Genomic DNA, 13,579 nt, shown 5'->3' with positions numbered 1-13,579 from the left:
TGGGTCTTGGATGATGGTGTACTTCTGAGGCATGGTCAAAATGGGGTCATCCCTATGTTTTCCCCCGAAAAGGGCCGTATGTTCCCCAGTCGCATAAGCCTCTGCTTCGCTGATTTAATTTGGCATTTTTTTAGGGTAAGGTGTAACGGATAGGGTCAGGATTAGGGTCAGGGTTAGGGGGTAGTGGTAGGGTCTACACAGGCCTATTTGCTGTGGAATCCTGCACTGATTGTGGAAAAAATAACAGACCGGGGAACATAGCACCCTTTCTGTGAAAATCAGGGAACAAAGTACTCACCTGTCAAAACCATCACAGCTGCATCAAAGTTATAAGTAAGAGCAGAAATCAAGTTCATCAAGAATGCAAGCCCCCACCACAGCGACTCTCCGGTTGATCGAATAATAAAGTGCCAACAGTTGCAATTCACTGAGTGTCCACTAGGGACAGGTTTCATAATAGAGCAGTTTCTCATTGACCCCCATCTTAAACAGACCGTTTTCACAGCATAATTAAACCTATTTAAGGCTTGGTAAAAAATAACTTTCTAGTCTGTATGTTTAGGTCATATCTCCATGAATAAACTGAGGGGGGTGAATGTTTTTGTACCAGGCTAGTTTTTATTTTATTGGAGGTTAAAGTTTATGAATAATAAGGGGCCCGGACTCTTGAGTGACAGCTAGCCACTGGGTCCTCTGTTCGAGAGATTGATGGTTCGATCCCCATCTCCCCCCGGTCCACATGTCGAAGTGTCCTTGGGCAAGACACTGAACCCCGAATTGCTCCAGTGCTGCGCATGGGTGTGTAAATGTGGTGTGAATGGTTAGATCAGATTAGATGGTATGTAGATGTCCACTGCCATCAGTGTGAATGTCTGTGTGAATGTGACAGACACTGTGAAGCGCCTTGAGTAGTCAGATGACTAGAAAGGCGCTATATAAGTACAAGTCCATTTAATTTTCATGGTGATATCTGAAGGTTATCCCCCCCCCCCCCTTATTTGCGTGAGAAAAATAATGAAAAGGCGAAGGCAAAGGGTATATTTGGGTCTTTTTTTTCTTTTTAACTTTCCCCTATTGGGATTCTTCTGGGCTTTTTTTCCTTACTCAGGACATATTGAGGATATAAAACCAGTTGAGTTTGCCTCTGTTGCAATTTGTTCAACCTTTTTTAAGAGAAATGACTGGACTAGAGCCTCAGCACATCTACTTCTCGTGTCCATGACCTCAAACACCCGGAAGGGTCGCTGTCTCAGGAGTACAGCAGTCATAGGCTGACTTTTATTTTGAAGAACCGGAAGTGCCAGTGTTTTGATAACGGCTGCGGAAGAAAGCTGTCATTTGGCCGATATATCTCGTCCAAGCAGTTAGTTTACCCTCAAAAGCGATACTAATTCAACCACAAATGTAAGCGTTTCACAGAAATCCACAATGGGACTTACAGCGAGACGCTTTCTTGGCGTTAAACCGTCGAAAGCGCTTCTGTTGATGCCTTTTCTGTTGACGGTGTTGCTCGTCGGGAGCCGAGGCGAGAGCAACGCGATGGACAACGTTGCGACTGAAAGGCTGGCTGAGGAGAGCCACCGACAAGACAGTGCCAATCTACTCATATTCATAATGCTCTTAACACTCACCATTTTAACTATATGGCTGTTCAAACACCGGCGATTCAGGTTCCTGCACGAAACCGGACTCGCGATGATCTACGGTAAGACCTCTGACGTCAGCTAACGGCGATGTCAATCAATTAACTTTCAACTCAACTTAGCGTCAATGCTAGCTAGCTAGCTATGATGGCTGTATGGAGGACTAAACATGACTTAAGTCTGAATTAAAGCATAAATACAGAGTTAAATAAATGTAGGTGAACAAAAATGTAGAAATAAATGTAAAGCATTTATTTATTATTTTATTTCAGTATTTATTTCTGCATCTATTCATACATTTATTTAGACATTTATTTATTTATTCCTGTATTTATTCATTTCTTTTATTTAGGCATTTATTTATTTATTCCTGTATTTATTCATACATTTATTTAGGCATTTATTTATTTAATCCTGTATTTATTCATACATTTATTTAGGCATTTGTTTATTTATTCCTGTATTTATTCATACATTTATTTATGCATTTATTTATTGAGACTTAAGTGTAATTCTGGCGCAAAACCATCCCATGGTGTTTTGCAGCACTTACATACATCAAATAAGCCATCAAGACAGTTCTTTTTGTGTATGAACTATTAACAGGGATATCCTGGTGAAAGCATTAAAACGGCTTTTTTTAACCACTAATACTGCTCAAAATAACACCAAACCTCTCTAGTAGCATGATAAGAGTCCCTTCACATAAAACAAAGCACCAACAACCTAGTTAGTGAACCCGGAGTTTATTAAAAGAGTGTTTTGAAAGACTTACCAACTGGCTCCGGTACCAGCTCCTCTCGTAGTTAAGTCCATTCAAGTCGATTACCAAATGCAATCCAAGAGGAAGGAGCCCATTGGGGCTTAGTTTTATGTGTAGGGACTTTTCTCATGGTACTGCAGAGGTTTGGTGTTATTTTTAGCTGTATTAGTGGTAAATGCCTTCACCGTACCACCCCAAGCTAATCAGTGTTAGCCACTCTGTGGGATATCTTTGTTAATCATTCATGCATGGAAAATAACTGTCTCGATGGCTTACTCGATGTATCTAATGATTTTGCACTGGAATTACACTTTAAATCCTGTTTACCTGCAGCCCTTTGCTGCATGTCATACCCCTTCTCTCTCTCTCCTCCCATTTCTTGTCTATCTCCTGCTGTCTTATCTCAATAATGACATGAATGCCACAAAAAAACTAGTTCCACAGCTTATTCTCAAGTATCTTGGTAGATGGATCAGCATATTCGTAGTGTCGCCAGGTGTTAAAAGGATTATTTATCCAAATTAACGTGTAACGTTACTCTCTATATTACAAAGGCTAGTCACTGAATTGTGACATTTTGTGGTCATTTTTTTTTTAAGAGTTTGCTGTGGGTCAGGAGTCAAATTAACAAATTAGCAACTGCTAAAATTGTTGGAAAATATAAGACATTAAATTAGCTGAAAAACAAGCTACTCATCATCCCCTTTAACTAGTCAGACACCTGCTCCATCAGTCTTTTTCCCTATGCAGGGAGAAGCAGCTTTGATGAATGAATAGGTTGAATAAATCATCTTTTCTAAAGCCCATCAAATTCAGAATAATTAAATGGATGAATTAATTTTGTTTTTGTAAGACCTCAATCTAATTCGAGTATTTAGCACAAATAATAATAATAATTAAAAGCAGGTTTATAAATAGATAAATGATATCATTGCTAATATAATTTACCACAGATCAATGGCTAACTCCTTTGCCTTCACTCCCTCTCTCTCCTTCTCCTCCCTGAAGGCGTGTTGGTGGGTGTGATCCTGCGGTTCGGTGTCCATGTGCCCCAGAGCATGAGTGATGTGATCCTCAGCTGTGCCGTCAACGCCAGTCCCGCCACTCTGCTGGTCAACGTCAGTGGGCGGTTCTACGAATACACTCTGAAGGGGGAAGTCAGCCTGGGCAAGGGTCACCAAATGCAAGACGATGAGATGCTGAGAAAGGTGATGGGGGATGAACAGATGGAGATTGAGTGGAGGGTGCAAGTGTTTGTTTTTTGGTGTGCTGCTCTTGTATGAAATTACATCTGCCGTGTGCCAAATGGCAGGAAAAAAAAGTTTTATAGTGTCATAAATAACCTCTGCAATCATTGACACATTGTCTATAAAAATGTAAACATGTTGGTAAATTATATTAATTTGCACACACAAACAGACAAAATGATCAGGTTAAAACAAACTACTTGAAAATAGGTGTTTAACCTCTTATAACTTACTGTTTTTCAGGTGACCTTTGACCCAGAAGTGTTTTTCAACATTTTGCTGCCTCCCATCATCTTCCATGCCGGTTACAGCCTGAAAAGGGTAAGTGGGTTAAAATGACTTATGATACATGTGAATTAATGATTCAGATTTCTCACAAAAGACGATATTTAAAAGATCTGGTAATATTATTTTATCAATTGGTTTTCTCATTATCTACAGTATATCACCAGGCAGCACAATGCAAAGTTGAAGTATCTTACATGGGATTTTTCACATAAGTCTTCAAACACACTTTTTTTTGGTCTATTGTGATATTTGTCTATATTGTCCCAGACTAACCACTAGTACTAGACAGCCTCTGCTCTAATAAATGTGTCCTTGTCTGTCTCAGAGACATTTCTTCAGAAACATCGGCTCCATCCTGGCCTATGCTTTCATGGGAACAGTTATCTCCTGCTTTGTTATTGGGCAAGTTGTTTATCTCTGAAATATGTACATTATACGATACAGTAACAGATTGAAGATTTTGCCTAATTTCACATCAGGAACATCAGCATGACACATCCTTCTTTCCTCCTAGGCTGATCATGTATGGCTGTGTGTCCTTCATGAAAGTTGTGGGGCAGCTTGGAGGGGACTTTTACTTTACTGACTGCCTCTTCTTTGGGGCCATCGTTTCAGCAACAGACCCAGGTAGGTAGTGCCATATAAGCTTTCAGCAGCCATATTGTAACATCACAGACAGTCTGTACTAAGAATGTACATTATGGAAGCAGTGAACACCCTATTCTTTCTGTTGTTGGATAGTCTCTCTGTCCTACTATTGCGTCTTTGTGCGTATTATACTCTTATGTGTTTTTCTTTCTTCTCTGTGTCTCAGTGACGGTGCTGGCGATCTTCAATGAGCTAAAAGTAGATGTGGACCTGTATGCTTTACTCTTTGGGGAGAGTGTCCTCAATGATGCTGTGGCTATCGTCCTCTCTTCGTAAGCATACATTACTTACACACTGAAGATATATGCACACACACACAGCACCCGTATTGTCAACTTCTAATTCATCAAAGCAAACAGTAGTTCCACATTAAAGGATAGGTTAACCCTTTGTCAAGTCTATCTCAAAACGATATGTACATTTCAAGAGTCGCGTTCCCCTCAATCTATACTTTACTACCTACTTGTCTCCAGTAGAAGTGATTCGGTACAAAATCCACCACCCTCTTTTTATGCAAAAATGCATCCTGAGTTCAAGTTTATGTAAGGCTCCAGCAGTAGCCAAATCGAGTGGGTGTTTTTGCAAAGTGACTTACTATTTGGTGCCAAACTCAGCTGGTATTTTTCCATAATACTTCTACAGCTTGTTTTGTCATACTAGCTTCAGTAGAACTTTAAAATGTTTAACACAGAGCGAGGGCAGGGAATTTCATTCATCATCACATATTTTAGAATCCTATTAGAAAGGAATATTTTCATAGCCAGTACGGGCAGAAGTAGATCGGTAATTGCATACAAGTATTGCTTTAAGAAAGACACTCAAATTCAGCTTTTTGTGTTGTACATTGCACACGAATGCACACTAATCATACTAACAACAGTCCCTGTCATTTCACTGCTTGCCTTCCTTCACCCGTCCGTGTCATTCTTCACCTACCTGTACGTATGTATGCAGTGTTCTCCTCCGCTTAGAGAAGCAGGGTAGGCAGGGGGCTGGGGCTGTGCACTCCACAGGTGATGATGGCCCAGTCTGGCCAGAGGAGGCGGAGGAATGGCTGGGAGAAAACCAGACAGTGACTCTCCGGTGGGTGGGTGGGGTATTTGCGTGGTTGTGCTAGCAGGGTTATAGCGTTAGAACCTCAACTCAATGTGATGCAGATCTTTTACCTAGAATATAGCCATGAACCCCCACCCATTAGGATGTTCACTGCCCTCCCCTGCTACCCCTTCATATCCATCCCTTATATAAATTTTCAGTTTTCTCTAAAGACCCTCCAAATGACCAGAAAAAATACATTTTTATCAAAGTTTTGGTAATACATGTGTTTAAATGAGTGTATTACTGCTGAATATTAGTGCTGCTGATTTGCTTTGTTGTCTTGAGGTAATTTGGGCACTACTCCTCATAAAGGAGTAGCACCTAAATTGCCCGTTTCTCTACTCATTAATACTTTTATTGGATATCAAGCTAAATTATTTTTGAGAGATCCAAGATCTAATTAGTATTAAGCATGCAAGACCCTAACTTCCTCCCTTTTTATGACTGTAAAACCCAACTCCAGTCCATGTGTGTGACGTCTTTTTTTTACTTTTTTTTAAGGTTAATGAAAATCCTCTAAATTTAAACAGAATCAGATCAAATCGGGCTGGTAATATACAGTCATTATTGGATTTGGGTTGCTGCAGGTTTGATTTGATGCCTGACTTCATCTTGAAAATCTTGAAAATTTTTTCTTTTTTATGTCAGCATGTGGTTAACCTTTGACCAATTCCCCTTCTAAATTCTTAGTGTCTTATTTCCTCTTTCCGTGTAAATGCTTTGATTTGCGTGTACACTGTCTATCTGCCTTTTAGCTCCATTGTGGCGTACCAGCCTGCAGGAGACAACAGCCACAGCTTTGAGGCCATGGCCATGTTGAAGTCCTTCGGCATCTTCCTGGGCGTCTTCAGTGGATCTTTTGCTCTTGGGGTGGCCACTGGAGTCATGACTGCTCTCATATCCTTTCACCTGTTGCTCACTATTACATGATGTACTCTTACATTCACCGATATGCATAAGCAGTCACTGAGTAACGCCACAGGGTTTACAGTTGCTTTCTAACTTATTTAAGTTGCTGTTGTTAATCATACAGGCAGCTTCATGTCTTATTTGATTTGGAGCCCTCCGTATATGAGTAGCCTGAATTCTGTCCTTGCACGATAACGTACAACAGTTCTTACTTATACAGTTTATACAGTGATGCCTTTCTTACCTCAATTCTATTTATACATCCCAGGTCGACTGTGGCCTCTTGCCACCTCTTGTTTTCCTCCTTGACTCTCAGTTTTCACGTGACCAAGTTCACTAAGCTGCGGGACTTTCCCTTGCTGGAGACAGCTCTCTTCTTCCTCATGTCCTGGAGCACTTTCCTATTGGCTGAGGCCTGCGGGTTCACAGGTACACATGCACACTTTGCATTCGATTTAAATTGTGAATTTTCACACATTCGCATCTCATTTTGACTTTGTGTCAGTCACAAATCAGGCGATTTGTAACTACACGTACGTGGATGGGCGGAGAAACTTCTTTTATGCAAATGTCTATGAAACTATGCCGTAGACATAGTTTTCCATACACTGCCACAGGTTTTCCATACACTGCCTACTAAATTTTGGGAGAATATCTGTTTGATGCTCATGTGGAAAGCATATGGAGAAAGCATACGCCAAATCAACTGGAACGTGCCCTCAAGCTACATGTTACTAGACAGTGTTGATGTTGGTTATAATAAGTCAATTTTTCACTTAATAGTTTTTATCTTGTTAAGAACTCGTAATACATGCCTTAGCTTATAGATGTATATTCAATGTTTTAGACCCACGTTTCTTCCACGGATCATGAAGTTGTTGATTTTAAATGCTTTTGACACCCTCCAGTGGGTGTTACAGAAGTGAGACCTATGTATGTTTGTTTTTATTCAGGCGTAGTGGCCGTGCTGTTCTGTGGGATCACTCAGGCTCACTACACCTTCAACAACCTCTCCCCTGACTCTCAGGACAGGACCAAACAGGTGACATGCAATCACATACCTTTAGTCACTTTTACTGACTCACTCTATTTAGATAGAAATCTTGAATTCGGGTTCCTTTTTCAGTTTTTAGTCCTATTGTTAAGATAGATTTTATGTTGCACATATATGCTGACAATGTAACGTAGTATCTTAATGTGTCACACATTTTCTCTGTAAATTTGACATTACAGGTAACATTTGGCACTAATCCCATCATGTGTCATAAATGTAAAAGAAACTTTCCCATTCTACTTTACAACCTAAATGATGTGAATTCAGTGTGAACTTTTCTGTTTCAGTTTTCGTGCAGTTTTACATTATTTCAGAATATCTAAATAAATATGTCTTGTGTCTTTCCCATCAGTTGTTTGAGGTGCTGAACTTCCTAGCGGAGAACTTCATCTTCTCCTACATGGGTCTGACTCTCTTCTCCTTCCAGTCACATGTTTTCAACCCTATGTTCATCATCGGCGCCTTTGTATCCTTTACTCTGATCGATGTTAAGGCTGCAGAGATGTTTGTCTATCAGATGACAAGATCCTCCTATAAATGTAGTAAATGTTTTGATGATGCTATTGTTCTTGTAGTTGTTGAGCATCTGTCGCAGAATGTTGTTTCTTTAAAAAAAAAAAAAAAAGCTATAATAGACTATTGCTGTCCATAACAAACTCACACACCCTTAGGCTCTGTCTGCTCATCAGTTATGAGTAGCAGTTGGTAACTGCCAATGCTGATAATAATAAAGTGTATTCATGTGTTTTTAGAGAATATTTCAGTGGTTCAGGGAGCCCACGAATACCAGCTACATTAAAAAGACAGATTAGTCAACGATGACATAGAATTTCCGACCTGCCATCTACCCACAATTATTTTCCATCCCAGGTTGCCTGTCGTGTGTGTTATTTTGCAGTGTTTTGCGTCCTTGACCTTCCTGTTGTGTAGGTGGCAGTGTTTGTGGGCCGGGCTGCAAACATCTACCCTCTGTCCTTCCTGCTCAACCTGGGCCGCAAGAACAAGATTGGATCCAACTTTCAGCACGTCATGATGTTTGCAGGTACAAAGATAAGACTGCAAAGTTTCTCTTAAGAGTCCTTTTAAGTTTCTCAGGCTTGGGCCAAAAATGACTAAACTGCTGCTCAACTGGGACCTGGTTCCATAAAAATAAACTCTCAGTGGAACAGAGCAGATTCAAGCCTGTAGTTAAAAAAAACCCCATTAGCATAGATAACAATGTGCGAAGACTCTCCTTCTAGACCAATAACCCTCTTACTCAGAAACAGTGTTGTGAAGAACAGCCCCTACGTCAGCTAACATTTCCTGCTGAAACTGGCTAATAATAGAAATCCTTGACATGTCTCTGCACACAATTGTTTCTATACCACCATCCTTGAGAGGTAAAAAAACATCTACATCAGCATACAGTGCAGGATGAGTTTGCCAACAAATGAGCAGTGGCTAGGAAAATTGAACCCAAGAATAGCAACATTCAATTAAAAACATTTTGTGTTTTTTCTTGAATTAATGGTGTATGAAGAAGAGCACACAGCCACACTCTAGGTCTCTCCCACGCTGTCTTTTTGTTGAATCACACACACTCTCACACTGTCTTGTTGTCCGTCTCCTCCAGGTCTACGTGGGGCGATGACATTTGCTCTTTCTATCCGAGACACAGCGACTTACGCCCGTCAGATGATGTTTTCAACCACTCTCCTTATTGTGTTCTTCACTGTGTGGATCTGTGGAGGGGGCACCACACCCATGCTGTCCTTTATGAGCATACCGTAAGGCTGGGCATCTGTTTCTATGCAATTGTCCCTCTGTTTATTTTCATTCGCTCTATCAAATGTTTTTCTGTCAAAGTCACTGCTGCTGTCTTTTCTCTTTCAGGGTGGGTGTGGACTCTGATCAAGACAACTTTGTAAGTAATATGCACGGATCGAAATCTCTTGTTTTTGAAAATGTAATTATTTTTCGGCTGCATTGTCAGGTTGCTATCACTAGGTAACATATTTTCTGCTTAACAGAATTCAGCGGTGTTGGATGGGTCACAGCGCAGGAACACCAAACATGAGAGCGCCTGGCCCTTCAGGATCTGGTATAACTTTGACCATAAGTATCCTTTGAGCCAAAGATCACATATTTAAGATCCTGTCCTCAGAAGTTGGGGATCCTTGATTTAGCTTTGGACACAAGAGGGTGCTCTTTCCAAACTGTAAGAAATATACAACAGTAACTCCATCTTTCTGTACAGGAGGTTTACAGATAAGATACCAGTTGTTAGCTTCTTGCCCAATTCAGATGTTTAATTGAAGGTAAGCTTTTTAATAAACCTTGACAAAAGCTTGTTCTCCAGCTACCTGAAACCCCTCCTGACCCACAGTGGCCCTCCTCTCACTGCTACTATGCCTGCTTGTTGTGGACCGTTGGCACGATGCCTCACCAGCCCGCAGGCCTATGAGGTTTGGACACAGCATAATATAAAACAGTTAAAGTAGCACCTTTTAAAGGCCTTTTAATAACTTCTCAACCATCGGAAAATACATGGCTATTTACAGATGCAATAGTGTCATTTGTGAGTTTGATATTTTATGTGTTTCTTTACAAATTATTTGAAATTAATACCTTTTTTACTGCATTTACAATGGAATTTGAAACAGTCTAGATTTTGTTTTCAAGTCCTTGCAGGTCAGAAACTTCTGCGTTGAAATTTGGTGGTGTGGCTCTCCCTTTGTGTCTATTTGGTTTATGCTTTTATTGAAAGTAGCAGTTTTTTCTGGTTCTTCTCCTGTGATTGTATTCATCATCTCTTCATTTCCTTCCTTTTTTTTTTTTCTTTTCCACTCACTAGAACGAAGGCCAGCTCCACGATGACGACTCGGACTTCATCCTGAACGATGCCAGCGTGAGCTCCATGTATGCCGACATCACAGTCAGCACGGATGCATTCGGATCCCACATCATCAACCCAAAGCGCAGCACCGGGGGCGGCCCGTCCGACGAAGGTCTGGATCATGAGCTCGCCTTGGCAGAACATGAAGTGGCGATCAGGGGCACCCGCCTGGTCCTACCCATGGATGACCCAGTGGAGCCCCCGACCACTGTCACCCTGCCCCCACCACCGTCCCCGCCTCGCTCCGAACCTCGCAGGCACAGACTGTAAGGCTTAAAACTATCAGGATGCAGTTTGTTGTTTTCAGCTTCAAAAATCACAAATCATCTAAATTTGGTTTCACAAGAAAATAACATCTGTTAGTTGATTTGTTTGGATTTTTGATTGAAAAACAAACTGTTGATGGGACCGCTCTTCTAATGTGGTTTTAAAATAGGCTCGGCTTTGTGACAAACTTGAGGTGCGCTTGATTTAACCACCATTTAGGTGGATTACTGTAATGTAGAATGTGAATGCACTATAGGTGAGGTACTGTAAATGAAGTGCACCTCAAGTCTCAATCTTATTTAAAATGATGCGAAATGCACATTTTTCACCATCTGGGGAAGCTAAAAAAAAATAGGACTGTAGTTTTGGCTCCTACATATGTGCTAATGTGGTGATATGCCAGTGCTTTTATCTATGCTCTATAAATGTCCCAACTCCCTCTGGCTTCATGGAGCGATCCCTTAACGTTTCATATGCAGTTTTCTCTTTGCTGAAGTTGCTCCTGAGAACAGCGCCCGTATTCTTCTACCTTCCTCCAAGTACTTGTAAGACGCCCTTCAATATCATTTAGGGCAGTTCACAGGCACTCTAAAACTTTGCTCTGGCACCACTAACTAACATTGAATGGTGTTAAAGTGCATTTACACTACAGCTTCATCCCTAATCTGATTAATCTGTCCACAGACTGGTAAGTGTTCGTATGTGTGCCTCTCTTTCTCTCTCTCATTGGTGGAGAAGGTTCAAAGAGGAGGAACTGGGGATTGTGATTGGCCAGGTGGGAGGAACTAGACAAGGACCATTGACGTCCATACGGAAGCAGTATTAGGGGTTTTGAATTTTAAAAGAAACAAATATGTTCTATAAGACTGTAAGAGGGGAACTATTGGGCCGAAAAACTGCTTCCACAACAGTCTACTCCACTATCCTAAACTTTAGCACTGCCTGCCTCTTCTCTTCTTGATCAGTCTTTTTTTTTTTTTACTGATTCTGTTCTATTTATTTAACAAAGGTGATGTATTTATATCATTTTTTTGTTTTTTTTATTTATTATTTATTTATTGTTTGGTGGGTAATATTTAATGATTATCTTGGCCTGTTCATTAATCAGGCTTCTCGGTGGTGAAAGGCTATTGGTATTTTTTCCTAACAAAGCACTACGACTCTTCCCACACACAGTACATTGTACGGTAGGGAAATCAAGAGGGAGGCGGACATCCATTTGAGGAGTTTGTTTCTTTACCATGTGTGCATGTTAAAATATCTCCTTTCTGTCCTGTAGCAAATCCTTCTACTTTATACGTGGAAACTAGAGCTTCCCTGTGTGTGTATGTAAGTGTGTTTGGCTGATGTCAGAATGAAATTGTCCAAATTTTCTGACGTGTATTAGGGCTAAAGTCTGTATCTGGGTTTTTTGTCTTCATCTGGTCTAATCTGTAGAAGAAAAAAGAAAAAGTTAGTATGTATGTATCATCAAAGATGACTGAGGGCTGGCTGAACTGTTTTAACTTAAAGTGCCTATTCAGAAATTAAATTACTTACATGTAGATTTGTACATATTTTGATTTGCTTATGTGCAGTAAGATTATCTTTCTTGGATTTTATGACACCAAACCCTTTGACTGATGTTGAATATTGTAGTCCCTGTATAATTAGACTGCCTCTCTTTGGTGGAGATCATAAAAGAGTGCAAACTAAAACATAGCATTTTTATTTACGGGAAATAGATAACCGATATCATTTATCGGGTAGAATCATTCTGGAAAATGTATACTACTATCAAAAAGTACATGTGGCATTTTAAAACAAATTTATTGGGGACTGAATTTGATTGCAAGAAGAACCAGGCAACCCCTTTTCGTCGTTTTAGTCGCTAGTAAGGTCAAGGGAGAGACACTTGGGCGGGAGGGTACCGCCGACTTTTTACTGATGCAGTGTTAGTCTTTTTAGCAATCAAGCTCGTATAGTCTGTTCCAACCTCAGTGAGAGATATTTTGCACTGATGCCTCACCTAATTTACCCATTTTCAAACATGCAGATGTTTGTTTTAACTGTGTCAAGCTGCACACGAGTTGTTTTGTTTTTGATCTTCATGCATTATTCTTAATATGAGGTTTGAGTTTGTTCATAATCCTCCAGAGATATGAACGGGTGAACTGACATTCTCTTTCTCTAAGGTACCCCTTTGTTTTCATTTGTTGTTTAAATGTAATTGAACCATATAAATCCTATTATGTTTATATGGGAGTTTTGAAGAATGGCTGACTTAACAACTGCACCTAAAACTAAAAATCTGAACATGTTTATGTTTCTGCTGTTTGTTGAAAACTGTAAATGACGATTATATTTGTGAAAAGTACACCTGCAATCTATATGTGAATGTTTTTAAAATGTGAACTCATGTTGAGGGGAAATAATCTCAGATCTAACAGATTGTTCCCTGTGTGGTCCTGAAGTTATTAACAGTGTCTATGTCGGGCATCTGCAAGTGTACTAGAAGAAAATAAAACCAACTCTTGAAAATGACCCGTCTTTGCTGCTTTAAATCACACAGTATAACCTGGTTTGTTCTTTATCGTTAGGCCACTTAAGACTCACTTGTTTTTAACGGCTTTTGTCTCATGTTTGTAATTTTGTGTTTTTAAGTCTTTCTCATTTTTGGCCATTGGTATTTTTTACTGTTTGTTTATTTTATTTTATCACATGAAGCACTTTGTGACTGTAAATGATGCTTTACCAAATTATTATTGAGGCTTAAACTTTTCCATCTCTTCAACCATTCATTCT

The 13,579-nt window shown here is 40.1% G+C and overlaps 1 protein-coding gene across 1 annotated transcript; it reads left to right on the top strand.

Moving 5' to 3' along the window:
* Positions 1–1,333: 1,333 nt before the first annotated feature.
* LOC310956423 (sodium/hydrogen exchanger 6-like) lies at positions 1,334–13,196 on the top strand. The gene is made up of 16 exons (XM_083926628.1): positions 1,334–1,705; positions 3,415–3,614; positions 3,897–3,974; positions 4,267–4,343; positions 4,456–4,568; positions 4,756–4,861; positions 6,443–6,584; positions 6,920–7,025; positions 7,550–7,638; positions 8,003–8,116; positions 8,581–8,692; positions 9,266–9,419; positions 9,526–9,556; positions 9,663–9,751; positions 9,992–10,097; positions 10,487–13,196. The coding sequence occupies exons 1-16, from the start codon at positions 1,429–1,431 to the stop codon at positions 10,796–10,798; spliced, it is 2,106 nt and encodes a 701-aa protein (XP_083782754.1). The 5' UTR covers positions 1,334–1,428; the 3' UTR covers positions 10,799–13,196.
* The last annotated feature ends 383 nt before the right edge of the window (positions 13,197–13,579 follow it).

The sequence above is a fragment of the Echiichthys vipera genome (assembly GCF_963691815.1).
Source record: "Echiichthys vipera genome assembly, chromosome: 14".
Taxonomy (NCBI): domain Eukaryota; kingdom Metazoa; phylum Chordata; class Actinopteri; order Perciformes; family Trachinidae; genus Echiichthys; species Echiichthys vipera.
Note: the sequence above shows the minus strand (reverse complement) of the source record. Positions and strands in the feature narration are given on the sequence as shown.

What these genes read in the sequence shown, in the direction of transcription:
- LOC310956423 (XM_083926628.1), top strand. Translation starts at nt 1,429, where the DNA reads ATGGGACTTACAGCGAGACGCTTTCTTGGCGTTAAACCGTCGAAAGCG. An exon ending in CGGACTCGCGATGATCTACG is followed by an intron (nt 1,706 to 3,414) that starts GTAAGACCTCTG and finishes TCCTCCCTGAAG; the next exon opens with GCGTGTTGGTGGGTGTGATC. An exon ending in CTCAGGACAGGACCAAACAG is followed by an intron (nt 7,639 to 8,002) that starts GTGACATGCAAT and finishes CTTTCCCATCAG; the next exon opens with TTGTTTGAGGTGCTGAACTT.